Here is a 24,870-nt window from a genome sequence, read left to right as displayed (position 1 = left end):
ACACCCCGAAGGCGGATGCCCCTCCCTCCCTCCCCTCCCGGACCCCCTAAAACACGGGCACCCCCTCCCTCAGTCCCTGCCTACTAGGGGCTCTAGCCCCGCGCAGCCCTTCGCCCTCCTGGAAGCCAGAGTCGCCGGACGCCCCGCCATCCCCCCACCACCCCAACCCGCGCCCCCCTCCCCGCTAGCCCCACCCCTGGCCGCCCCTCTCCGGGGACGCCGCCCCCCGCCCCGCCGCGGTGCCGCCCACCCCCGTGCCCGTCCGGCCGGGCGGGGACCGGCGGCGCCGCCCCCCCGGGGGAGGGCGGTCGGTGGCGGGCGGCGGGGCGGGGGCGCGGCGGGGGCGCCGGAGCGGCGGGCGGCGGCCGGGGCGGAGGAGCCAGCGCGGCCCATGGCTCCGCCGCTGCCGCTGCCGCTGCTGCTGCTGGCGCTGCTGCCGCCGCCGGTACCGGCGGGCGCGGGGCGGCGGGCGGCGACCCCCGACGGGGCGCCCGCCAACTTGACGGTGGCGGTGGTGCTGCCGGAGCGCAACGTGAGCTACGCGTGGGCTTGGCCGCGCGTGGGTCCGGCGCTCAGCCTGGCGCTGGAAGCGCTGGAGCGGGGCGAGCCGCCGCTGCTGCCGCGGCCCTTCTCGGTGCGCGTCGAGTTCATGAGCTCGGAGCTGGAGGGCGCCTGCTCCGAGTACGTGGCACCGCTCAACGCCGTGGACCTGAAGCTCTACCACGACCCCGACGTGCTGTTCGGGCCGGGCTGCGTGTACCCCGCCGCGTCCGTGGGGCGCTTCGCCTCTCACTGGCGGCTGCCCCTCATCACCGGCGGGGCCGTGGCCGCGGGGTTCAGCCGCAAACGGGAGCACTACAGCACCACGGTGCGCACCGGGCCCTCGGCGCCCAAACTGGGCGCCTTCGTCTCCCACCTCCACGCGCACTTCAACTGGAGCGCCCGCGCCGTGCTCCTCTACGTGGACCGCAAGACCGACGACCGGCCCTACTACTTCACCGTCGAGGGTGTCTACCAGGAGCTGCAGGATGGCAACAACCTCACCGTCACCGTCCACATCTACTCTCCCGAGGAGGGCGGCCCCGACAGCGCCGTCCACTTCATCAAAGCCAACGGGCGCGGTGCGTGGGGTGCGGGGGGGACACCGCGACCGCGGGCTGAGCGCCCGGGCAGCGGGGGCGGCGGTGTGGGAGTGGGAGGAGGAAGGGAGAGCGGAGGGGGCTCCCCTCGGGAGATCTGCGCAGGGCTTCGAGGGGGGGAGGCAAAATCCTCCGCGGGGCACAGCGAGGGGCTGAGGGTGAGGTGGGATCTGGGGGGGGGCATCGGACCCGTCTGGGGCACAGCAGGGGGAAGGATGGGGTGCAGCAAGGGGACTGGGGTACCGTGGGCGGCATGTAGGGTACAGCAAGGGGTTAAGGGAACAGCAGGACACGTGTGGGGCACAGAGAGGGGATGGGGATACAGCGGGACCGCTGCAGGACACAGCAAAGGACGGGGGATACGGTGGGATTCACTTGTGGCAAAAAAAGGGACCAGGGGTGTCAGTAGGACCTGTTTGGGGCACACCAAGGGATTAGGGGGCAATGGAGATCCACAGTGGGCACAGCATGTGTCAGAGAGGGCAGTGAGATACATGTGGGGAGCAGCAAGGGGATGGGAACAGAGTGTGATCATGTGGAGTGCAGCAACTGTCCAAGGAGAGAGACAGTGGCACCTTTGTGGGACACCATGAGGGTCTGAGGACACACAAGTGGGACTTGTGAGGGGTTGAGAGCAAAATGGCGCCTACGCAAGGCACGGCAAGGGAACAGGATCTGGTGGGACTCGGGGGTGCAGCAGGGACTGGGCAGAGTGCTACCTGTGGTGGGGCATGGCAAGGGGCCAAAGGGAGAGTGGGACCCCTGTGGAGCTCAAGGAGGGGCTGGAGGCACAGTGGGACCCCTGTGGGACACAGGGAGGGTGGGGAAAATGAGCTCTGTGTGGGGTGCAGTGAGGACTGAGCACATTTTGTCACAGTGGGGCTGGGGGAGCAGCAGGACCTGCACAGGAGGTGAGTTCACAGGGGACAAGACAGAACCTGAGCCCCTTCCCAGACCAAACTCTGTGTCAGTGGAGGGGCCAGGATGCAGCAGGAGGAGGGGGCATAGTGCCTCCCTCCCAGGCCCCCAGTCCAGTCAACCTTTGCCAGCAAGAGCTGGGGCAGACCTCCAGCTTGCTTGGTGGGATAGGTGCTGTGAGGGACACCCTGTGGGACCACCCCACCCTCTGTGTTAGCAGGATCAGAGTGACCCAGGCATGTCCTTGGAGGCTGAAGGTGATGGAGGGGATGTGGCTCTCTGGAGGACAGCATCAGCTGTGCTTACATACCTAGAGAACCATGGTGCCACCATACCTAGGTGACTGTGCCGTGGCAGAGCCCCCCAGAGTGGCCCCTGGGCACCCCAGGCTGTGCCTCGCCCCTGCTGCACCCCCAGGATGGGGCTGTGATTGCCCCACCCTGCTGATGGAGGGATAAATCAATTTGTTGCCTTGCGAGTGCCCCAGGAGAGCAGCTATATTGGGAGCGGGAGGAAATGGAGGGGCTTGCAGAGGCAGCTGGAGAGCAAGGGCAGCCTGATGCTCTTTCATTATTGATGAGCAGGGTGTATCAATCCTGGAGTCAGCCACTCTGCAATGCTTCTTAATGGATTCTGAGATGCTGTGTCATTAGGAAGGACATCTAGCCCGGATAAGTGGAGCCAGATGGGCCAGCAGGACTTGTGTCCAAGGCTGGGCAGGACCAGGCTGCAGGGGAGAGGTACTTTGGGGTGCTGCACTGGGTTCCCATCAGGATTGAGGGCAGTGAGGCTGAGTCCATGGCTGAGTGAGTGTCCCATGGCTGCCCCACTGGGATGGGAGCTCTTGTGTGTGCCATCACCAGCCATGGGGTTCAGAGCTTCTTATGGGGTGAGGGCAAAGGACTCTGCAGGGAGAAGGGCTGAAAGCAGGGATTCCCGTCAACATTTCCATCTTGGTGCCATAAATCACCCCAATGGGAATCAATCCCTCCTGGTGCAGGCAGGGGGTTGTGGCTGCTGAGGGAGAAGACCAGACATGGCAGAGACCCAAGGGCTTTCTAAGCTGGGGTTGTAGTATCACAGAACCATGGAAAGGCTTGGGTTGAAAGGGACATTAAAGATAATTTAGTTCCATTCCCCTGCCATGGGCAGGGATGTTGAGAGGGTCTGAGCCTCTCTGGCCAGAGCTCAGAGTTGGTGCCAGGGTGTGGGGCTGAGTGCTTGGCCCCACAGAGGTGGGTGCTCAGGGCTACAGAGGTGGTTGTAGGTTTTTTCCTAGCCCGGGTGTGTGGGACAGGGAATGGAGACTTGCAGGGCTGTCCCAGGGGTTGGGACTCCTGTGTGGAATAGCAGGGTCTTCAGCTGCATCCATGTCCATGACCTGCAATAACTCCATGTATCATCCCTCTTGGCACCACCTTCCTTCTCCCAAGTCATGGGCAGGAGTTTGGTGAACATTTCCTAGAGAAAGCTGCTTCCCTGCCCCTCTGTGCATCCCCAGCACTGCTGGTTCTGGACATTCACAAGTCTAATGAGCGGGGGGGTGGGATTGCCCCTCTCACTGGTGCCTGGACGACGTGCAGGGGCCCACGTCTCTCCTGCCATTTGCAAAAGCACTGATATAATTAGAGCTGTGGTTGAGGGAATTACCGGAGCATCTGCCTGCAAAAAGCCCAGGTGCCCTGCCTGGGGAGATGGCTGGGTGGTGCTGCTGGAGGGGAGTGCATTTAGCCTTCACCCCTGCACTCTCCCTGAGCCAGGACTGTGGTCTCTGTGCTGCAGTTCCCTGTGCTGGTGGGATTGCTTGAAACTGGGATTTTCTGCCTGAACCTGGGATTTGCCCTCATTTCAGGATTGTCTTCCATCATGCAGGGGTCAGGCAGTGTTCTGCCACCTCATCTGCATGCTCGTGGTCTTACCCCTTCCCTGGGACCTGGCACTCTGCCACCTACCCCAGAGACACCCCCTGAATAAATGTCAGGGGTCTGGACGCACTCCAACCTTGCAGAACTTCACTCCCCTTGTTCTGGGTGATGCTGAGGCTGCCTTTGGCCATTTGCCGGCCCCTGGGGCACGTGTGAGCCCCCTAAGGCGCTGCTGGCCATGTAGGAAGCTGCCAGCTGGAGGCAGCTGCCTGCCTTAGGGAGAGCCCCAAGCAGTGACCCTTCCTTCTGCACAGCTCATGCAGCCTGTCCCCAGGGAGCCGTCTAGGCGCCGTCCATCCCCTTGCCTGGTGGCCTTTGACCAGGCAGGCTTTCGCTGCCGCCGCAGGGGCTGGCTGCCTGCAGTGTCCCACCATCTGCCACCAGCTGTTGTGGCTCCCCTGTGGCTCCCTTTCCTTGGGGCCTGCAGTGTGATGGGGAGGGTCCCGTCTATGTCCTCGGGGGGAACCCTCAGGCTCTGTGTGGCGGGGAGGTGCTGAGCTGTCCACCCTGGATGAGAATGGGGACCTTTCTTGATGCAGGACTAGCAAAGTGGAGAAGCCAAAAGTGTTTATTTGAAGTATTGCAGCATTCAGAGGGAACCATTTCTTGCTCACACGCAGCCCACGGTGCTGCGATTTCTCCCTCCCCCGTTCCCAGGAGCAGCTCCCCACATTGCTGTGGATTCCCTGTGCCCAAGGGGGCTGTGCTGGGTCTCTTCTCCCACCTGTGGGCTTCCTCCCTGCCCCCGTGGGTGACGCTGCCAGCCCTGCTGCCCACATGGCTGGGTGCCTGCGTGGCTGGGTGCCTTCCAGCAGCAGAGACCCCTTCCCTTGCTGTCCCCATCGCCGCCACCCCCCGGGTCCAGCCGGGGCGCTGGGCCCCATGCAGAAGAGCTGTGTGTCGGGGCCAGCGCCCAAGCGTGACATTCCTCCAGCACCCGCTGCCGCCGCCTCCTCCGTTGCTCAATCCCGGGTTCCCAGCCAGACTGGCTGGAGCGGGGGCCCTGGTTTTCCGGGGGGAGGGAGGAGGCAGTGTCAGGATCCTCAGCAAGGGCACGGAGGGCCCCTGCTCGGGGGGTTCGGACACTTCCAGCCGCCCGTCCCCGCAGCCTGCGATGCCCTGCGCCAGCGGCGAGCCGGCCCCACACAGCCCTTGGGTGGGCATCCCGTGGGGGCTGGCCGAGCCCCCAGCAGAGGGTAGGGGCAGGTGGGACGTCCTGACGGGGCCCGGGCACCCCCTTGCCCTTGTGTGGGTCACACCGGCGAGATGCTCTGTTTCCAATTAGCGGCCGCCGAAGGTGCTGGAATCTGGGAACCTGCGCATTCCTGCCGCACAGACAGCCGGCCACGAACCCAAACATGGGTTTGTCCCATTCCACAGCCCGGGTTCCCCAGGGGCCTCCGGCGCGCGGCTCCAGTGCCTCTCCCAGCCCCCCTGATTCCGTGGCTCGGGCTGGCATGGAGCAGCACGGAAGCTGATGCGGGGGGGAACATCCTCTGGCTGGCTTTGGCTGCATCAGGGTGTGTGGGGTCTGTGCCTGGGGCATCCACCTCATCATTTTGAGCAAGTTTTTCCCTGTTCTCCTCTCCCCCTTCAGTCCAAAGTGATTGATGGGGTGGGAGTGGGTCTGTGCCAGCAGGGCTGTGGGTCTGGCCGTGGGTCACAGGGAGCCAAGCACTGCCCCATCTCCCTGCTCCATCGCTCCCGCCGCCTCCCCGCGCTCCCGGGGCTGCCCTGCCCCACCTGCCCCATTCCTGGCTGTGTGCCTGGGGTGCAGTGGGGTGTCCCTGCCCCGCTGAAGCCCCTGCCTCTCTCTGGCAGTGGTGTATCTCTGTGGGCCGCCGGAGATGCTGCGGCAGATCATGCAGCTGGCGCAACAGGAGAACCTCACCAACGGCGACTACGTCTTCTTCTACCTGGATGTCTTCGGGGAGAGCCTGCGGGGCGACTCTGCCCGTGACCCCTTCAAGCCCTGGCAGGAGAGCCCGGGCCAGGACTCAGGACTGCGTGAGGCTTTCCAGGTGAGCCGTGCCCACCTGCCTGGGGACAGAAACCTCCCCAGCCTGGCCCCAGTGTGTGAACCAAGGTGCTGTGCTTGGTTGCAGATGGTGCTGGTGATCACCTACTATGAGCCCCAAAACCCTGAGTACCAGCATTTCCAAACCCAGCTCATTCTGCGAGCTAAGCAGAAATTTGGGGTGCAGCTCAACTACTCCCTGGTGAGTGAGTCCCTCTGCATGCTGGGGGGTGGGGTCCCATCCTCTTCACCAGGATGCAGAGGGTGGGACACAGCCACAGACAATGCCAGAGGGGTCATCCCTGGTGGGAACAGCCACAGGCACTGCCATCCTGCAGGGAGCATGTTGGCCCCAGAGTGGTTATGGGGCAGTGGGTGGGTGCATGGTCCTGGTGTGAAGGTTCTGGGATGCTCCCGTGTGCGTGGCTGTGGGTGTGCTCAGATTCCCCCTGGCAGATGAACCTGGTGGCGGGGTGTTTCTATGATGGGATGCTGCTGTACGCCATGGTGCTGAATGAGACTCTGCGTGAGGGCGGCTCCAAGAAAAACGCCACCCACATCATCGAGAAGATGCGGGACCGCAAGTTCCAGGGTAACACCGGGATGGGGGAAGCTGCGTTGTGGGTGCCGTGGGGGCGGTGGAACTCAGTCCTCATCCCACCTGCATCTTAATTTTTCCCACAGGCGTCACAGGGCTTGTGAGCATGGACAGCAACAATGACCGGGACACTGACTTCAACCTATGGGCCATGAGTGACCCCAAGACCGGGCAGTATGAGGTGGGGGGAGGTTCCCCCTGGCTGGGGTTGGGGCATGGGATGGTGGTCTGGGGGTGGCCTCATCTCTCTCTGCCTGCCTTAGGTGGTGGGACACTACTCGGGTGTGGAGAAGCAAATTCACTGGCTGGGACGACCCATCCCCTGGGTGAAGGGGGCTCCCCCCTTGGACAACCCTCCTTGTGTCTTTGATGTGGATGACCCCTCCTGTGATAAAAGTGGGTGTCCTGGGTCCCCACATCCCTTGGACCCCAGCAAGCTTCTCTACGGGTGCATGTCAGTCTGGCTGTCATAGCCAGGATATGTCAGACCACCCTGATATATCCTCTTCTGCCTGCAGCCGCCCTCTCTATGCTGGCCATCGTGGCTTTGGGCACTGGCCTCACCTTTGTCATGTTTGGCATCTCCAGCTTCCTCATCTTCAGGTCAGGACTGGGGGAACCTCTGTCTGATGGGCAGGCGGGCAGGCAGGGCAGAGGAGATGGGGGCCTGACCCCTGTGTGTCTCCCAGGAAGCTGATGCTGGAGAAGGAGCTTGCCAGCATGCTCTGGAGGATCCGCTGGGATGAGCTGCAGTTTGGAAGTCCTGAGCGGTACCACAAGGCAGCAGGCAGCCGGCTCACCTTGTCCCTGGTGAGAGGAGCCATCCCCGAGGCACCACCACACCCTGCTGCTGTGCTGCCCTCCCTCCCTGCAGGACACCCCTGCCTGCTGATCCCTTTCATGACCCTCTGTTTCCTAGAGAGCTGTAGCCCCACTGAATCTCTCCTCAACACAACCCTTCATCCTTATATAGCTCTCCATTCCCTATAGAGACTTATTCCATCCATCCCTGGCATGACTTTCCATCCCCTGCAGAGCCACAGTAGATCCTTCCTCTGCACAGTCCGGAATCCTCTATGTAGCAACATACTTCATCAAGCCCCTATATTGCCCTCCATCCCCTAAAGACATACCTTGTCCATGTCCTACACTCTGTGCAGTGCCTCATCCTGGAGTCTTCTTCTTTCCTACAGAGCATGCAGAGCTTGTCCTGACCCTTAGAGCCCATCCTGCACCATCCCCTGCACACTTTGGATGTCCCTGCCCTGCTCCATTGATGCAGGTCATCCCTCCATCCCAGGGTTCCTCTCCCTAATCCCCTCCTTCCCACAGCGTGGCTCCAGCTATGGCTCCTTGATGACCACTCATGGCAAGTACCAGATCTTCGCCAACACCGGCCACTTCAAGGTCAGTGCAGCAGGCAGGGAGCTGAGCTCTCCCCCTGAAATGCCCCAGCTCTGTTGTGCTCCCACTTGGCTGCGCCCCTATCCTGCAGGGTATTGGCACTTTCCTCCCCTTCACAAATTCATCCAGTGGACATTGACCTTTTCCCCTTCCCAAACACCCCAGGGCAATGTTGTGGCCATTAAGCACATCAACAAGAAGCGCATCGAGTTGACGCGGCAGGTGCTCTTCGAGCTAAAGCATGTAGGTTTGGGGTCTGGGCTAGGGTGGGCAACCTGCTTGGGAGTGCAGGGATTGGTCCTGGGCATGTGGGAGGGCAGCAGGGGCAGCAGCTCGTGCCCTTTGACCTCAAGACTATCTTGGGTCCACTTCCATCTGCAGATGCGAGACATCCAGTTCAACCACCTGACCCGCTTCATCGGGGCGTGCATCGACCCCCCCAACATCTGCATCATCACCGAGTACTGCCCCCGGGGCAGTCTGCAGGTAGCGGGGCTTGGGACACTGCAGGGGACACTGCAGGTGACACTTAGACATTCCTGGTGACACAGCTGGGCTGCGTGTTGTGGATGCTGGTGGCCACCTGAGCCCTCCCAGTAATGCTCACAGCTGAGCTGTCCAAGCAGGTGTCAGAGGCCAGTGGAGGGGTGGGGGTGGGTGCTGCAGATTCCCTGAGCTGGGCACTTGGTGAGGCTGCCATCACCATGACCTGGGTGCTTGGTGGGGTCCACTCAATGTGCTACTGCAGGATGTCCTGGAGAACGAGAGCATCAACCTGGACTGGATGTTTCGCTACTCTCTCATCAATGACATTGTCAAGGTATCCAGCTGAGGGGTGTGAGGGGATGGGGAGAGGTGCCTGAGAGATATGAGCTTCACTGTGTCCATCTCTCCCAGGGAATGGCCTTCCTGCACAACAGCATCATTGGCCATCACGGCAGCCTCAAGTCATCCAACTGCGTGGTGGACAGCCGCTTCGTGCTGAAGATCACCGACTATGGCCTGGCCAGCTTCCGCTCGCCCAGCGACAGCGAGGACACACATGCGCTCTATGCCAGTGAGTGTCTGCCTGGGAGGACCAGCAGGATGGGGTGGCCCTATCTCACGGCTCCATTGCTTTGTCCCACCAGAGAAGCTGTGGACAGCCCCAGAGCTGCTGCAGAAGGGACACCTGCCCACCCCGGGCATGCAGAAAGCTGATGTCTACAGCTTCGGCATCATCGTGCAGGAGGTTGCTTTGCGCAACGGCCCCTTCTACATCGAGGGCATGGACCTGAGCCCTAAAGGTGAGCATGGAGAGCACATCTGTGGGGGTCCATGCCCCACCATGGAAGTCTGGTGCTCACTGTCGGCCACACCCTGGCAGAGATCGTGCAGAAGGTGCGTAACAGCCAGAAGCCCTTCTTCCGCCCCTCCATCGACATCGGGGTGCACAGCGAGGAGCTGGCAGTGCTGATGGAACGCTGCTGGGCGCAGGAGCCGGCCGAGCGCCCGGACTTCAGCCAGATCAAGATCTTCATCCGTAGATTCAACAAGTGGGTGGTTGGCACGTGGGGATGGTGGCCCTGGGTGGGAGTGGGGGCAGCCATGGGGGTGGTGGCTGGGGGGCATGTCTTCCCACAGTGCCAACTGACTGTGCCCTGCCAGGGAGGGAAGCACCAGCATCCTGGACAACCTGCTGTCACGCATGGAACAGTATGCCAACAACCTGGAGAAGCTGGTGGAAGAGAGGACACAGGCCTACCTGGAGGAGAAGCGCAAGGCAGAGAACCTCCTCTACCAGATTCTGCCCCAGTGAGAGGGGGACACAAGGGGGTGTGTGGGTCTGAGGGTTGGCGTGGGCTCAGCATGCACCTGCTGCTGTGCAAGTACGGGGTCCCTAGCCAGCTTTCCATGCTGGTGTGGGGCAAGGGTTGCAGGGGGAACAGCAGGTTTGGGGTGGAGCTCACCACTATCCTTGCTAGTTCTGTGGCAGAGCAGCTGAAGCGTGGTGAGACAGTACGGGCTGAGGCTTTCGACAGTGTCACCATCTACTTCAGTGACATCGTGGGCTTCACCGCCCTCTCGGCAGAGAGCACTCCTATGCAGGTGAGAGCAGGACTTGGGGGGCAGCACCTCTGTGGGGATGGTGGAGGTCTCACACCCTGGCAGTGCCATCCCTGGGGTTGGGGGGACGTGTCCTCTCCCAGATGCGCACACACCCTTGTTCCATCCAGGTCGTGATGCTGCTGAATGATCTCTACACTTGCTTTGATGCCATTATCGACAATTTTGACGTCTACAAGGTGAGTGGTGTGTTGAGCAAGCACAGCCCCCCAGAGTGAGGCAGGCAGCAAGGAGTCCAGGTTGTAGCTGTCCCCCCTGCCCCCACAGGTGGAGACCATCGGGGATGCCTACATGGTGGTCTCAGGGCTGCCGGTGCGCAATGGGAAGCTGCACGCCCGGGAGATTGTCCGTATGGCCCTGGCCCTGCTCGAGGCTGTCAAAACCTTCAAGATCCGTCACCGTCCCAACGACCAGCTCCACCTGCGCATCGGCATACACACCGGTGAGCCCCCCTGCCAGCCCCTCCCTGCAGCTGGGGAGTGCTTGCCCACCCACCTGCCCGCCCTGCAGCATCCCTGAGTGCCTCTGTGCCTGCAGGTCCCGTGTGCGCCGGAGTGGTGGGTCTGAAGATGCCGCGGTACTGCCTCTTCGGGGACACGGTGAACACCGCATCCCGCATGGAATCCAACGGCCAAGGTAAGCCAGGGCAGCTGAAGTACAGAGCCACGGGGTGTGTCCTGTTCCCATGGCACCCAGACATGTCTCTCTTGCTCCTCTGTGCTCCTCAGCCCTGAAGATCCATGTCTCATCTGCCACCAAAGAAGTCCTGGATGAGTTCGGCTGCTTTGAGCTGGAGCTGCGTGGCGATGTGGAAATGAAGGTGAGGGCACAGCAATGCCGCTGGGGTACCAGCCCTCCCAACCACAGGGAAATATGAGGGGGAGGTGGGTTGGGGCTGGGACCCCTTGTTGCTCTCAGTGCTGGGGATGACACCCAAGAAGCAGCTCCAGGGACAGGCAGGGTCTAACTTGCTCACCTCTGCCTCCAGGGCAAGGGAAAGATGCGGACATACTGGCTGCTGGGTGAGAGGAAAGACCCTTAAGTCATTTGAGCCCAGTGGCTGTGGCAGAGCCCCCAGCTCAGTGGGGCCACCAGTGCTTTCCGGTGCCCCAGGATGCACCGGCACCCCCCCATCACTGCATCCACCTCTCTACAGCCCCCCTGCTTCAGCAGGGCCTGGGCAAGGTGGGGCAGCGGCCACAGCACCGTCTGCTCCCCTCCATCAGCACCAGCAAAGCCCACCTTCCCCACAGCCTCTGCTGGAGTGGGGTGACCAGCCCTCATCCAGCCCAAGAGACCCTGTATTCCCCCCACCCTCTGAGGTCTGCCACCCCTGCCCTCTCCCTGTGGCTCAGCTGGCTCTGAGCTTCTCCGGGGCCTGGCTGCCCCGCAGGGCACTTTGCCGTCTCTTTTCAGTACCTGGCCCCCAGCAGAAGTTGTGCCCATGTCAACCCCTCCCTGGGGTGGGGGGAAATGGGGATTCCTGCCAAGACTGACTCCTTGGCCAGGTCAGGCTTCAATGCCGCAGCTGCCCCCCTCCTCAGTCTCCCCTTCCCCTGTATATAACCCCACCGGGTCATGTAAATACCCATCCCTCCTCCAGGTGTAAATATAGGACTCGCTGCAACTATTTTGTTGAAATACAAACATCCCCAGATCCATCTGTCCTGTGGCCTCTACTTCACTCTGCCCCAGCATGCCAAGTGGGGAGGGAGGCCGGGGGAACGCCAGTATGGAGCTCAGCCTGGGCTGGCGACAGCTGCCTGAAACATCCCAAGAGATCGTATCCCAGGGGTCTGTCTGCGGTGTAGGGCAGGAGTGTGGGCATGGGGAGCCAGTGCTGGGCGGTCGCAGCAGCGGCTGTGGAGGGCTTGGGCGGTGCTGGGAAGGCAGGGCCGCCGTGGGTTTGCTTTGGCGTGAGGGCTGCAGTGCGTTCCTCTGAGCTCATGCTCTGGCCGCCCCGCTGCCGCCTCTTATTGGAACACACCTGTGCCTGGGGACTGGAACAACGGCTGCGTGTCACCCGCTGCGTGCGCCGGGAGGGGACGTGTCCCGGGGGATGGGGCTGTGCCAGGGGCTCTGCCTCCACGCCTAAGGAGGAAATCTTGGGACCACGGTGTGTTTTGGGTCAACAGTGACTTGCAACAGGGCTGAAGGGTTTTCCATTTTGCTTCATGCTCTCATGGGATTTGAGATCCCAGGGACACAGTGCTCCCCCTCCAAACATCCAGCTTGAGGACAGCCTTGGGGTAGGCTGGGACCACCTGTGTCCCCTTGTTTTTTATTACTTGTGGGGCTGGAGCTGTCTGCTCAGGGGGTCGTCGTAGGGGTCACAGAGGTTGAAGGGCTCGGGATGCCCTAAGTACATGGTAATGGGAGTGGAGAAGTCTGCATTCCTCTTGAAGGGAATGTTTCTGCCGAAGAGGGCAGTGACACCCTGGAGAGGAGAGAATTGGAGAGGTCTCTGTCAGCAGCTGAGACTCCCAGGGTGCTGGCAGGACAGGGTGGTGGGGGCCTTACCGGCATTCCACGGGCTTGCTCCAGCCAGAAGCTGGTTGGCTGCTCCGTTAAGTAATTGTGAGGCTGCAGTGGAAGCAAAATGTGAGCCGGGGGGGATGGCACGCTCAGCAGGACAAGAGCCTTGCCACCTCCCTGGAGGGTACTGCCTGTACCTGGGTGGTGGGCTGGGGTGTGGACTGGAAACCCATGGCACGGTAGTCGTGGTGCGTGGTGGAGACAGATTCCATGCGCCTCGGGCGCGGACGGATCTCCTCCTCCGTCTCCTTGCTGCAGAGCAGACCCCGCACCTCTCAGCTCTGGGATCCCCGCCTCCCCCAGGTCCCCTCCTCTGGGGCACAGCCCCAAGGGCGGTCTCATGTGGGAGTGCAGGCTTGCCTGTATTTCTCGTAGAGCATGGATGCCAATGTAGCCTTCCGCTGCCCTGCAGAGAGGAAGGTGCCATCAGCCTCCCAGTGAGATTGCCCTGCTGCCTTTTTGGGGTGCACATGGCTTGCTGGGGTCAGCCTCACCTTGCCCCAGCAGCACGGCCCTGAGCGGGGGGCAGTCCTTTGGGGGGGAGCTCTCAGTGAGTGAGGAGAGAAGCTGGTGGATCGGCAGTCCATGGTAGCCACGCTGGAAGTCCTCACTGCCCAAATCCTTCCCTGGCCGAGAGTCCAGGGGATCCACAATTACCTGGGGGTGGACAGCGGGGGCTGTGGAAGGAGGCAGGAGCCCATGCTTGCTCCTGGCTTTTAGGCTTTTGATAGCCCTAGAGGCATAAGCTCTAAAGAGGTGTTACGATCTTTCTGGCCAGAAGCCTGGGAAAGCTGGAGCAGGGACACAGCTTGGGCAGGGCTGACCTGTCCTGCCTGGTGGAGGTCAGCCAGCCTTGTGTGGCAGTCCCAAGCACCTGGGTGCCCAGACTGCCCCTGGGCAAGAGCTCTTACAACAACCCATGGAGTCCCCAGGCTGTGGCACAGTTTGGTCCAGCAGGTGCCCCCCAGCTTGGCCTGCCCAAGCAGGCATCCCCACACCACTGTGATGAGCCACGACACACAGCTCCTGCTTCCCAGCAGCGAGATCTCAGCTCCCCTCCTGCCTTACTGTTACTCCCCACGTGCCTGCCTGTGCCTTTTGTGCTATTTGGTTTCATCCCTTTTCTATCCTGCTGGGCTCAAGGTCGTCTGGGTGGCTATTTAAAGATATGTGTCTGCCCAGGAGCAGGGAGCTTCACACGATCAGCATGTGGGACACGGCAGGGCCAGCTCTGAGGGGCATTTTCCCTTATGGAGTTACCTCCTTCTGCCAGTCACGGGTCACACGGCTCCGCCAGGGCACGGACTGGCTGGGCTTCTCTGCTGGCGGCGGTGGGATGGGGGGCAGCGCCGGCATTGTGGCAGGGGGCTCCTCCTCGGGGCTGGCCCCCCACTTTCCAAGCCAGGGAAGCGTGATCCCAGAGGGATCCTTCCCAGTCTCTGGGGATGGTACCCTGCTGGGCACAGCTGGCAAGGCCACGGTAGGCGGCTCTTCCGTGCCTGCTGCCTCCTGGGGCGGCCTGGCTGTGTCCGACGTCTCCTGGAGCCTCTTGGTGGTGGCTGTCAGCGAGTCCCCGCAGCAGGGGAGCCTCTCCACGGGCACCCCAGGCTCGTCCCGCTGGACCCTGAACGGTGGCCTCTCCCCACGGCATCCGGGGCCCACACGGCTCCTCAGAGCGCCCCTGCGGGTGGGAACGGACCCTGAAGGAAGGCGGCAGCACGCTTCCCGCCCGCTGCCGGGGCTCAGCCCCCTCCCCGCAGGCCGGACCCCCCACCCTGTCATTGCCCCGTGGCCCCCAGCGCTCGGCAGGCCCTGCCCCGACTCTCCCGGCCGGGGTTACCCCGAGGGCTCCCGCTGCCCGCAGCCCGGGCCGCACCCGGCTCCCGGCTCCATGGCGCGTGCGCGCGGCGGGACGCGCCGCTCTCCGTGGAGACGGCGCACGGCGGCCGCGCGCCCGGGGGGAGGGGGGTGGAGCCGCGCGCGAGCGCGCCTCCCATTGGCGGAGAGACCAGGAGGGGGCGTGGTCGTGGATCAAACTGGGCGGGGCAAGAGGACGAGTTAAACGGATAACGGGCGTGGTCTCGAAGGAGTGGGCGGGGCGGGGGCGCGGTCGGCGTGAGGGGGCGGTGAGAGAAGGGGGGCTGTGTGGGACAGGGGCTGCAGGGACACGGGACATGGGGCTGTGTGGGACACGGGGTGCAGGGACACGGGGCTGTGTGGGACACGGGGTGCAGGGACACGGGGCTGTGTGGGACAGGGGGTGCAGGGACACGGGGGACGGGGCTGTGTGGGACAGGGGGTGCAGGGACACGGGACATGGGGCTGTGTGGGACAGGGGGTGCAGGGACATGGGACACTGGGCTGTGTGGGACAGGGGGTGCAGGGACACTGGGCTGTGTGGGACAGGGGGTGCAGCAGGATGGTAATGTCGGGGATGGGGCGTGGGTGCCTGCGCTGCACTATGGGTTCAAGGCTGTCCCCCCCTCTGGGGTCCGTGTACCCCGCGCCATCTTGTCCCGGTGCCCTGGGGCCACCACTTAGGGCAAAGCTAGCCACAGGGGCTCTCGGGGGTGCACCGTACCTGGGCAGAGCCAGCCAGCCCCACTGGGGCAGCAGGAGGGACGTGCCCAGGGCTCCTGAGGACACACCGCTCCCCACGGCTTGACCCAAGCGACCGCCACACTGCTTGGGCCGGGCGCTGGAATGTGCCCGCTTGCCCCAGGGACCCCCAGCTGCCCTAGGGTGACGGGGTGGGACGTGCCCGGCGCCTGGCTGGGTGCAGCCCGTGCCCGCCGGCGCGGAGCAGCAGCCTCCTCTCGCCACCAGCCCTCGATGGGCCCCCGGCCCCATCCCTGCCGAGGCCGAGCAGAAGAAGGGCCCTTTGATAGCAGGCGGCGGGCTCGGGAGCGAGGGCTGTTATTCCAGCGCTTTGCGGTGTGCGCAGACGGGGCACCGTGCGCTCCACGCTGGGGCCTCTGTTTTTCCTGGCTGGGGATGCGCTCGGTCCTTCTGGCCTCGGCGGGCCGGGGGGGCCCCCACTGGGGACCGCTCCTCCCTGCGGGCCCTCGGCCCCGTGCCGAGCAGGGGCTCCTCCAAGCCCATCTGCTGCACAGCTGCAAGGAGGAGGGAGAAATGGGAGACGTGTCCCGAGCTCATCTCATGGATTCCCCATGCTGCGGCCACACCAGCCCTGCTGCCCCTGGTGAGGGGTTGGTGCCAGGCTGCTCCCAGCGCTGGCAGCTTTCTGTGAGGGTTCTGGGTTGCATGCTGCTGGTCGTGCCTCCATGCTCAGCCATGGGCCCCGTGGTGGTCCCTGAGGTGTACCCTTATGCCAGCTCATGCTGAAGGGGTGGCAGCTTGGGGATCCTGCCCCAGCTTGCATCCCTTGATGGTCTTCCTAGGAGCATCCCCAGATTCCCCACCAAACACCCGTGGGCTTACCCGTGGCTAGGCAGCATGGGTGCTGCGGGATAGTGAAGGGACAGCACCAAAGTACACTGTGGGACAGGGAGCCTGGCGATGCCACCCCAGGTGTGTGCACCCACGGTGGGGCAAACCACCCTGGGGTGGCCTATGGGGCATCATTGTGGGGCTGTGCTCTGGCAGCAGCAGCCCGGGGCAGCAGCCCTGGAGCTGCTGGAGCACATCTGGCTTCCTCTCGCCGCCGGCTGACACATCCCTCGCAGCCCCCCCGCCCGGCTCTTTTGGGAACTTGCGTCATTTGTGATCCTCTCCGGCTGAGGAACCAAAACAGCCGCTGGCCCCCCTTCCCCCCCCGCCTCGGCCCCATGGGGCTGTGCCCACTCTCCTGCCCTGCCGCTGCTCGGGGACTGACAAAATAAACCTGGCACAGGAAGAAACACCATGGCAGGCGACTGGCCCTGACCTCGCGTGCCAGCCCGTGCCCTGTGCCCAGTGCAGCACTCCCTGCGGGACTGCTCTGGGCAAGCTCTGGGGGACGATGTCCTGGGGATCCCTGCCCCCTCTTTAGCGTCCCCTCCTCGCCAGGGACACCCAACCCTCTCTGGGGTACACATCCCCGAGACAGGGCTGTCCTGAGTTCAACAGCGGCCCCAGCCCGCGCTGAGCCTCAGAGGCAGGAAGCGGCAGTATCAACAATTTTAAGGCTCATTTACACCCCGAAAACATTCCCCATACTATACTGGGTGTGTATGTGTGGGAAGTGACTGGGCTCTGCCACAGCCCCCACACAGCTCCCGGGGGCCCCCCGCCGCCAGCGCCACCGAGCCGGGCGATGAACAGAGCCGCCATTCTCCCCGGCGGGCTGCGGTCCCCTGCGCGGCGGCTGGCGGGGGCCCAGGCGGTCCCGACGGCGGTGCCAGGTGGGCCGTGCACCGCGCCAGCCCCGGCCCCGGCCACTAAATATAGCCACGGCAGCCGGCCACGGAGCAGCGGGCGCGGGAGGCACGCGGCAGGGAGCGGGCGGCCGCATGCGCCCGGCCCCGCGTGCGCTCCCCTCACGGGGCCCGCCGACACGTGCAGGCCCCAGACCGCGGTCAAGGCCTGTAAACAGCGCCCGGCGCGCACAGAGCCGCCGGGCCCTTGCGTGCCGGGGGCTCGGGGCTGTGCAGTTTCCTCGGTGGCTCACGGTTGTGGGGTCTGGAGTGAAGGGTACGATGTGTTTTCCTCAGTGTGCGCTTTGGGGGGGTCTGGGGTGAGCAATACAGTGAGTTTCCCTCGGAGGTGCGCAGCTGGGGGGGTCTGGGGTGAGCAGTGCAGTTGAGTTTTGCACGGCAGCGCACACGCAAGCAGTACAGTGGCTGCAGTGTGGGGGAGTACACGGCTGTGTGTACATGGAGGGGGCAGCAGGTCCACCCACCACGCAGCCTGGCCTGCCCTGTGCTCTGCTCAGGGTTATGATCCTCCTGGGAGCAACCAGAGAGGCCCGTCTGGGGTGGACAAGAAGTACACATGCAGTCAACAAGCCTGCTCGGAGCACATTTAGATCAATCTAGTGCAATTAACTGGTTTTGAAAAGCAGGGAGATACCAGTGTCCAGTGCAGGGCTCTGGCGACAACACATGGGGGCTGTCAGGGGGGCAGCCTGAGGCAGAGCAGGGGCATTCAGGGATGCTGGGGCTGCGTGGTGGCAGTGGGGCTGGGTGGGCAGCCCTGGCAGTGGTGCACTACTGACACCCCTAGGATGTTCCCCATCTTGGGGACAACCTTGTGGCACCCAGCCTGCTCCTCCAGCCCAGCACCAAGATGAGCCTTTTGCCTGTGAGCTGTGGGCAGCCCCACACAACCCTTCTGCTTCAACTGAGGTTGGTATGTGGGGAGCCCAGATCCTCTGCAAAAAGCAGGGTATCAACTCTACTGCTGTGACAATGAAGGCCAGCCCTACCCTGCTCAAGCCAGGCACCTCCACCCCAAAAAAAGCCACCCCGATGCAGAGCCACCACCAAGGAGATGTTTTATTGGGGAGCAAGTGGGTAGTGGACATTAGCCAGGGGGCCAGCCCATCTGCCGCCCCCCCAGCACATGGAGGTGCAGGTGGTAGACAGACTGTGCGCCGTGTTTCCCATCGTTGATTACTGTCAGGAGAGGTACAAGGATCAGGCCACCCCCTTCGTCCCCAGCCCCCCAGGACCACCAGTGAGGGTCCTGCCCCACAGCACGGTAGGGGATATCAACTCACCAAGGCGGTAGCCATCAGCCAGCCCCTCTGCCTTTGCTGTGCGTGCTGCCACCACCATCAAGTGCCCCAGCAGCTGAAGGAGGGGGGAGTGGCAGGGTCAGCACTGTATGACCGCTGCCACCAATGTCCCAGGGACCTCTCTGGACTCACCTCAGTGTCCTGGGGACCCACGCGGCTGATCCGGGGAATGGGACGCTTGGGGATCACCAGGAAGTGCACAGGGGCTTGCGGGGCCACATCACGGAAGACGAGGCACTACCAGGGGAGCAGGATAAGCCCCACGCCCGTGGGTCTGTCCCCCTGCCCCGGTGGGGACACAGATCCTGCTGTCCCAGCTACCTTGTCATCCTCGTAGAGAATGGTGGCAGGGATGGTGCGGTCGATGATCTTGCTGAAGATGGTGGGCTGCCCTCCTGCCTCCTCACCAGCCGCTGCTGCCTGCTGCGCCTTGCCCACCTCCCCGTCCCGCCTGCCGGGCGCCGACGCACACCGCTGGGGCTGAGGGGCACACCTGGCTTACAGCCTGTGCCCGCGGGGGCAAGGACAAGGACACCGCCGTGGGGGCATGTGGGGGAACACGGTGGAAGGTGATGGAGGGGAGCACATGGGGGCAATGGTGGGATGTGGCAAGGGACACGTGGGGGGATGCACATGGGGGTGACATGGAGTACACCCTGGGATATGGGCGAGGGATACATGTGGGGGTGATGCAGGGTGCACGTGGGGGTGATCAGACTAATACACGGGGTGATGGGGGATGCATGTAGGAAGTGGTGGGATTCATACAGGGGTCCTGGGGGTGCACACAGGGGTGACGGTGGGGTGCACATGGGAGCGATGCTTGGCTGTGACAGGGGATACCACACGGGGCAGCAGGGAGGTGCACACGGGGGTAACACTCAGGGGGTTAAGAGGGGCAGATGCCCAGGGGGCTGGTAGCGGGCTGTGCTGACGGGGGTGACAGTGGGCTGGTCTCACTAGGCTAACGGAACTGTCCACGGGCCTGACAGAGATCTGTGCCGTGGGGGTGCGGCTGTGCCCACGGGGGCGCAGGCTGGGGTCGGGGGGATACCCACGGGTGCTCCGAGACCCCGGGCCGTGGCCTAGGGGTGCGCGGGCCGGCGCTCATGCCCGCCGCGGACTTTGCCCGAAGGTGGAAGTAATGGCGAGCATGGTGCGGACCCGTTCCGGTGGCCTTGTTACCCCGCAGACCCCGGTGCGTCCCCGTTTTCCCGGGACCCCCCATCCCCGCGTCCCCCCGCGCCCACCTGCGCCGGGCGCAGCGCGCCCCGCACCAGCCCGCGGGCCAGCGCCGCCGCCATGGCCGCCGCTCCCGCCCCGAAACACAGCCGGCCCCGCTCCACGCCCCCTTAAAGCGCCCGCCTGCCGCCTCGCCGGGCGTGTGCGCGACCATCCCGTCAGAGCATCCCGGCGGGGACCCTCCGGCCGGCGAAGATGGTCACTCCCTCCCCGAGGGGAGTCCCAACCCCGAGCGTCCCGCCCGATCCCCCTGCCCCTACGGGTGGGTGCCTTGACAAAACAATTGAGGACGCCGGGAGAAAGGCAGTGCCAAGCAGGTTTATTTGCACTCAGAAGCCCATTCGTGGGCGCTTGCGGCGGGGCTGCGAAGCAGAGGACAGCTGGCTCTGCGAAGAAGGGATGCACAGCTGGCTCTGTGAAGAAGGGATGCACAGCTGGCTGGCCTGGCTGCCAAGGGGCTCTGGGGGCTCGGGGGGCCCCTCGGCCCACACGGACAAGTAGTCCCGCAGCGTTTTCCGCCGTTCTTTGGGGATGCCACGGCAGCGCAGGCTCTGTGAAGACAGCAGGGCTTCATCGGGCGCTGGTGAGGGCGGGAGGCTGCGAACTGGGGGGCTGCCTGCTCGTGGTGAGCCCTCCTGGGAGAGAATGAGTGGGCGGCCAGGAGAGCGCAGCGACGGAGCCACATCACTCAGCTCGGACAGCTCAGACTGGTAGGTGAGGGAGGAGGTGAAGCTGGCCGAAAGGCTGCGGCGGCCCTTGGCCCGTTTCTGCCGCCGCCGCCGCTCCCGCAGCGCCCGCTGTCTCTGCGCCACACTGAAGCTCGTCCTGTCCTCCCACCACTGCTCCCAGTCCCCAGCCCAAGCTGCTGTCAGACGGGCACTTAGGGGGTCCAGACCCTCTGCCAGCTCCAGGGTCTGTGGCAGGGGAGGGGGCTGGATGGCCAAAGGCTCCCAGCGCTGGATGAGGCCCCGTTCCTGCATGGTTTGGTGCAGCCGCTGGCGCACCTGCCTCTGCAGGCTGCTAGGGCCTGCTGGCCCCTGCAGATCTCTGCGGGTGAAGAGGCGCCTCTGGCTGAGGCTGGGGAGCCAGGTGTGCCGCGGAGGCTCCCTCCAGGTCCTGAAAAGGGCCCTCAGCCAGCGGCGGTACCGCAGGGCTGCAGCTGGGCTGGGCACTGCTGGGGAGGGCTGAGGGCTGGCACAGGGCTCCTGCAGCAGTTCAGCTTCCTCCAGGGGTGCTGGTGTGCCCATGTCCTCCTCCTCCTCCTCCTCGTGGATAATCACCTCCAGGTTGGGCAAGTAGAATGTTTGCTCTTCCTCCTCCTCTCCCTCACTGCCCAAGGCATGTGGGCTGCTGGCTGGAGCCTCAAAGAGGGGGGAAGAGCCAGGGGCTGTTGTGGCCTCATCCCTCGATGGGGGTGCAGGGGGCTGTGCTGCCTTGTGGGTCAGCCTCTGGCAGAAGACATCCCCAGCCTCAGAAAGCTGGAAAACCAGCATGGACTTGTGTGGTCCATCCTCCTGCAGCGTAGCAGCCAGCCCTGCAGCAGGAACACAAAAGGTATTGTCACCAGGGTTCCAATCCTAGGAATATTTCAGTGGCCTGGCCAGCAGTGGGGGATGCCTCCACCCTTCAGGGGGCACCCTCACTGCTGCCTTCTGCCCTGTACAGTTTTTTCTATGTCATTAATCTCTTCTGGAGCATTGTTCAGGGCTTTGCTTTTTCAGCCACCCTCCCGGCAGGCCATGACAAAGGCTACACTTCCACTCCGTCCCACCTTCTCCCCCGCGAGGACGTGCAGCCTGGGGCAGTGTGGGACACTCACCTGCTGCTGGGGCTGAGAGGCGCTGCTGGAGCAGGTGGTGGCGGCGCGGGAGCTGGGTGGGCAGGTGCTGCAGGCACCCTGCCATGTCGTGCAGCTTCTGCGGAGTCCCTGCCAGCTGACAGGCCGACTGGCTGCCCCCTGAGGAAAACACCCCAAAAACTGCTGCTGAGCACAGATGCCAGAGCAGCAGCTGACACCAGCAGCAAAGAGGCTAGGACGTGGGCACAGAGGAGCCCTGGCTCTGCAGCAGCTTGATCTCTTACCCCGGTATTGCAAAAGCAACAGCTCCTGTGTGTGGGATGCACCAAGCAGCACCTTGTGGCTCCTCCCGGGTTTCCCTGGCATCACGTTTGCAAAGAGTGGAGGGGCCTTCATCATGTGTGCCCACTTCAGAACCGGCACCAGTGGCAAACGCTCGTCCAGCACATACACGGAGAACTAGGACAGAAGTCTTGGCTCAGACAGGGCACACCCCAACACACCGTGGCAGCTCCCCTCAGCTGGAAGATCCTCATGCCCCATAGGCACTGGGAGACACAGCTGCGTGGCATGTCTTCCCCAGCTCCCAGCTGTGGGGGGACTCACCTGGGTGGTGACAAGGTACTGTGAGGGGTGAGCCCTGCCCAGGTACATGGGCAGCACCACGCGCTCGCCCTGCTGGCAGCCAGCTTCCTCGCCCACCTTGAACAAGTCAAAGTGGCATTTCTTGGGGGCCTGCACCAGTAGAACAGGGCACAGTCAGCACTGTGGGCTCTGGAACCCTCTTCCCTGCCTGGCCCAAGCCCCACGCCCACTCTCCCAAGCTCACCCGGGCATCCAGGCACTGCAGGCCCGTGCGGTCAGCACAGGTGAGCACTCGTGGGTGGGCAGTGAAGTCACTCCAGCGCCAGGGTGAATGGTCCCGAAAAAACATGGTCTGGGGGTCATGGCGCAGCTGCTGCAGCCTGCAGTGGGGGGACAGGAGTATTGGCATGGGGCAAGTCTGCCCCAGTCACTGGGGCCTCCCACCCCCTGGGACTCCGCTGTCTGCAAGAGTCCCTAGACAGCCCTGAGTGCCCTCTCTCACCCAGTCTCAACGTTCCAGAGGTAGACGGTCCCGCTCTGGGTGCAGACAGACAGCTCCCCGGGAAGGTGAGGGCTGCAGGACAGGGGGCACAGCATCACCACGGGGCAACAGAACCTGCCACACAGAGCAGGGCTGGGCCAGCAGTGCTCCCTCTTCGCACAACCCCTTCCTCCAGCACCTACCTGACAGTGAGGCAGGAGGCAGGCACATCAGTGTGGATCACCTGCAGCACCGTGGGAACTGCCCCTCTCTTGCCCGGCACCCTCCAAACACCACAGTGATAGTCTGAGCGAACCCCAACAAAATCTGTCACGGGGAAGGAGGTGGCATGTGAGCTGGCAGCATCCCAGGGGCCCCCTGCTGCCCCTCCTCCCTCCATCCTGTCTGCTTTGAGATGTGGGTCCTGGGGATGGCTCACCTTGCCCATCCACACGGGCTGCGGCCACTTGCCGGATGCGCCCGCTGAGCTCAAACTCAGCTGGAGAGCCCCGGGTGTGGGGCAGCTCCTCCAGCACCACATCCTGGAAATCTGGCGTGGTGGCTAAGGGCGGTGCAACACAAACACCCCCACCTCCCTCCCCAGGGACACCCCATGGGGAAGGATACAGAGGTGGTTCATGGCCTGCCCCCCGGGGTGCACCAGCCGGCCCACGGCTGTTCGTGTTCCCCTGTCTGGAAGGGGCAACCAGGCCAGTGCTCCCCCAGTGAGGCTGTCATCAAAGAGCAGGTCGGACCACTGCTGCATCAGCTCCTCGTGCAGGCAGTCTGCCAGCAGCCCCAGCGGCACCTCGAAGAGCCAGTCACGACAGAGGTGGGAGAACCAGCGCAGGCGGGAGGCCAAGTGCTGCCGGGGGCAGCCGCTGCAGGGCACGGACAGCGTCAGGTGAGGGGACAGAGCAGGAGCCCCCCCAGGCCTCTGCAGGGCAGGGGACAGAGGGGCACTCACCGTCGGGCCTCCAGGCGGTTGATGTCCTCCACCAGGGCCGTCATCCGGATGGTGCTGTTCCGGGCTGGTCTCTACAGGAGTAGGGGCAGAGATTGAGACTGGCAAGGGGAAGGGTGGGCAACAGCACTGTTATCCCTGGACAGACAGTGACCTTCAGCTTGGCATTGCCCAGGTAGAAGTTCTTGTGCAGCAGACGCCCCAGGGAGCCAAAGGCATCTTCTGGGTGATCGACAAAGAAATGGCCCATCTGTGTGGGAGGAAGGGGAAAGGATCAGTGCATGCAAAGGTCCTATGCTGTGCCCCAGGTCCTTGCCAGGATGCAATGCCTCAAATCCCACCTGCTTGGCGAAGTCCAGAGTGGCTCCAGACTTGCCTGCCCGGAGATTCCTGCCCAGGCCGCTGCGGTACAGGATGTCCTGAGGCGCAGGCGAGGGGATCCAGCAGCCTGTGGGGAGAAGGCAGAGCCGCTTGGCATCACACGAGCACAGGGACACGGCTCAGCCCCGCGGGGCAGCGGCCGAGGCGGAAGGCATGGTGCCCGCAGCCCCGCGCAGCGAGCTCGCTCCGCTCTCACCCGCGCTGGGCAGCAGCACCGGCACGGCCGCGGCGCCGCCGGCTTCCCACCTTTCGCCCGTCGCGCCGCGGAGGGGCACGAACGCCGGCTGCACCTGCGGGGAGCGAAGGGGGAGAGTGAGAGCGGCCCCTGAGCGCCCTGCCGGTTCCCGGCCGCACCCCCGGCAGGGTCGCACCTGGCGGCGGCCGGGGCCACCCTCCAGCACCTGCCCGTGCTCGCCCCAGCCGGCGACCGGCGAGGGGCCTCCCTCTTCCCGCGGCGGGCCGGCGCCGAAGTAGGAGGGGAAGAGCGCGGCCGGGAACTCCATGGCCGCGGCACCGGGCACCGGGTACGGGGCCGGCGCTCCCGCCGCCCGTGCAATGGCGTCAGCGCCAACCAGCGGCCCGGAACAGCGCGGGACAGAGCGCCGCCGGCGGCACCGCCACGGCGCGCCACCGCCCCCTGCCGGCCGGAGGGTAAAACGTACGGCCGGGACCGGGAACGGGACGGGACCGGGAACGGGAACGGGAACGGGACAGGAACGGGAACGGGAAGGGGAACGGGACAGGAACGGGAAGGGGAACGGGACAGGAACGGGACCGGGAACGGGAACGGGAACGGGAACGAGAACGGGAACGGGACAGGAACGGGACCGGGAACGGGAACGGGACCGGGACAGGAACGGGAACGGGACAGGAACGGGACCGGGAACGGGACAGGAACGGGACAGGAACGGGAACGGGACCGGGAACGGGAACGGGAACGGGACCGGACGGGAACGGGCGGGGGAAGAGATGGGACCGGGATTGGGACCGGGATGGGAACGGGATTGGCAACGGGCGGGAGAAGCAGTGGGACCGGGATTAGGAACGGGAGCGGGAACGGGCCGGAGAAGCGGTGGGACCGGGATTAGGAACGGGAGCGG

At 64.1% G+C, this 24,870-nt stretch overlaps 4 protein-coding genes across 6 annotated transcripts; 1 reads left to right on the top strand and 3 right to left on the bottom strand.

The window, feature by feature from the left end:
- Window positions 1-351: 351 nt before the first annotated feature.
- Window positions 352-11,766, top strand: NPR2 (natriuretic peptide receptor 2). The gene is made up of 22 exons (XM_064403744.1): window positions 352-1,121; window positions 5,804-6,003; window positions 6,088-6,201; window positions 6,456-6,591; window positions 6,684-6,778; window positions 6,861-6,993; window positions 7,116-7,200; window positions 7,287-7,407; window positions 7,930-8,004; window positions 8,167-8,244; window positions 8,383-8,487; window positions 8,750-8,821; window positions 8,899-9,058; window positions 9,132-9,287; window positions 9,368-9,536; window positions 9,649-9,795; window positions 9,966-10,089; window positions 10,218-10,286; window positions 10,375-10,549; window positions 10,645-10,743; window positions 10,836-10,927; window positions 11,096-11,766. Exons 1-22 carry the CDS (start codon window positions 392-394, stop codon window positions 11,147-11,149), a joined length of 3,189 nt encoding a protein of 1,062 aa, XP_064259814.1. The 5' UTR covers window positions 352-391; the 3' UTR covers window positions 11,150-11,766.
- A 585-nt stretch (window positions 11,767-12,351) lies between these two features.
- On the bottom strand, window positions 12,352-14,535 carry SPAG8 (sperm associated antigen 8). Its single transcript, XM_064404129.1, has 7 exons — window positions 14,483-14,535; window positions 13,903-14,323; window positions 13,137-13,299; window positions 13,003-13,048; window positions 12,780-12,894; window positions 12,628-12,690; window positions 12,352-12,544 (listed from the first exon to the last, which is right to left on the bottom strand). The coding sequence occupies exons 1-7, from the start codon at window positions 14,533-14,535 to the stop codon at window positions 12,392-12,394; spliced, it is 1,014 nt and encodes a 337-aa protein (XP_064260199.1). The 3' UTR covers window positions 12,352-12,391.
- A 3,524-nt stretch (window positions 14,536-18,059) lies between these two features.
- HINT2 (histidine triad nucleotide binding protein 2) lies at window positions 18,060-19,698 on the bottom strand. The gene is made up of 5 exons (XM_064404216.1): window positions 19,570-19,698; window positions 18,641-18,799; window positions 18,452-18,556; window positions 18,302-18,374; window positions 18,060-18,197 (listed from the first exon to the last, which is right to left on the bottom strand). The coding sequence occupies exons 1-5, from the start codon at window positions 19,621-19,623 to the stop codon at window positions 18,106-18,108; spliced, it is 483 nt and encodes a 160-aa protein (XP_064260286.1). The 5' UTR covers window positions 19,624-19,698; the 3' UTR covers window positions 18,060-18,105.
- A 163-nt stretch (window positions 19,699-19,861) lies between these two features.
- On the bottom strand, window positions 19,862-24,339 carry TAF1C (TATA-box binding protein associated factor, RNA polymerase I subunit C). 3 transcript variants are annotated; one of them, XM_064404213.1, is made up of 14 exons: window positions 24,142-24,339; window positions 23,967-24,060; window positions 23,731-23,837; window positions 23,544-23,639; window positions 23,393-23,463; window positions 23,053-23,306; window positions 22,865-22,975; window positions 22,629-22,752; window positions 22,447-22,518; window positions 22,189-22,324; window positions 21,966-22,094; window positions 21,644-21,818; window positions 21,381-21,518; window positions 19,862-21,095 (listed from the first exon to the last, which is right to left on the bottom strand). In XM_064404213.1, the coding sequence occupies exons 1-14, from the start codon at window positions 24,271-24,273 to the stop codon at window positions 19,891-19,893; spliced, it is 2,844 nt and encodes a 947-aa protein (XP_064260283.1). In that variant the 5' UTR covers window positions 24,274-24,339; the 3' UTR covers window positions 19,862-19,890. The 3 variants fall into 3 exon arrangements, with proteins under 3 accessions (XP_064260283.1, XP_064260284.1, XP_064260285.1); XM_064404214.1 differs by having other exon boundaries at window positions 24,172-24,339; XM_064404215.1 differs by lacking the exon at window positions 24,142-24,339 and having other exon boundaries at window positions 24,017-24,044.
- Window positions 24,340-24,870: the final 531 nt, after the last annotated feature.

Source organism: Passer domesticus, chromosome Z (assembly GCF_036417665.1).
Source record: "Passer domesticus isolate bPasDom1 chromosome Z, bPasDom1.hap1, whole genome shotgun sequence".
In the NCBI taxonomy this organism is placed as follows: domain Eukaryota; kingdom Metazoa; phylum Chordata; class Aves; order Passeriformes; family Passeridae; genus Passer; species Passer domesticus.
This window is presented reverse-complemented; position numbering and strand designations above follow the sequence as displayed.

Bases quoted from the DNA above. Each gene is read 5' to 3' on its own strand.
- HINT2 (XM_064404216.1), bottom strand. From the start codon at position 19,623: ATGGCGGCGGCGCTGGCCCGCGGGCTGGTGCGGGGCGCGCTGCGCCCG. The intron at 18,557-18,640 runs GTAGCTGGGACA...CTCCCCTGGTAG, and splicing joins TTCTCTACGAGGATGACAAG to TGCCTCGTCTTCCGTGATGT. The intron at 18,198-18,301 runs GTGAGTTGATAT...CTCTCCTGACAG, and splicing joins GGCTGATGGCTACCGCCTTG to TAATCAACGATGGGAAACAC.
- NPR2 (XM_064403744.1), top strand. From the start codon at position 392: ATGGCTCCGCCGCTGCCGCTGCCGCTGCTGCTGCTGGCGCTGCTGCCG. The intron at 6,004-6,087 runs GTGAGCCGTGCC...GCTTGGTTGCAG, and splicing joins GACTGCGTGAGGCTTTCCAG to ATGGTGCTGGTGATCACCTA. The intron at 10,928-11,095 runs GTGAGGGCACAG...CTCTGCCTCCAG, and splicing joins GTGGCGATGTGGAAATGAAG to GGCAAGGGAAAGATGCGGAC.
- TAF1C (XM_064404213.1), bottom strand. From the start codon at position 24,273: ATGGAGTTCCCGGCCGCGCTCTTCCCCTCCTACTTCGGCGCCGGCCCG. The intron at 21,519-21,643 runs GTAAGAGATCAA...TGTTTTCCTCAG, and splicing joins GTTGCTTTTGCAATACCGGG to GGGGCAGCCAGTCGGCCTGT. The intron at 21,096-21,380 runs GTGAGTGTCCCA...TTCCTGCTGCAG, and splicing joins CCTCTCAGCCCCAGCAGCAG to GGCTGGCTGCTACGCTGCAG.
- SPAG8 (XM_064404129.1), bottom strand. From the start codon at position 14,535: ATGGAGCCGGGAGCCGGGTGCGGCCCGGGCTGCGGGCAGCGGGAGCCC. The intron at 13,300-13,902 runs GTAACTCCATAA...GTCCACCCCCAG, and splicing joins CCCGTGACTGGCAGAAGGAG to GTAATTGTGGATCCCCTGGA. The intron at 13,049-13,136 runs GTGAGGCTGACC...TCCTCTCTGCAG, and splicing joins GGCCGTGCTGCTGGGGCAAG to GGCAGCGGAAGGCTACATTG.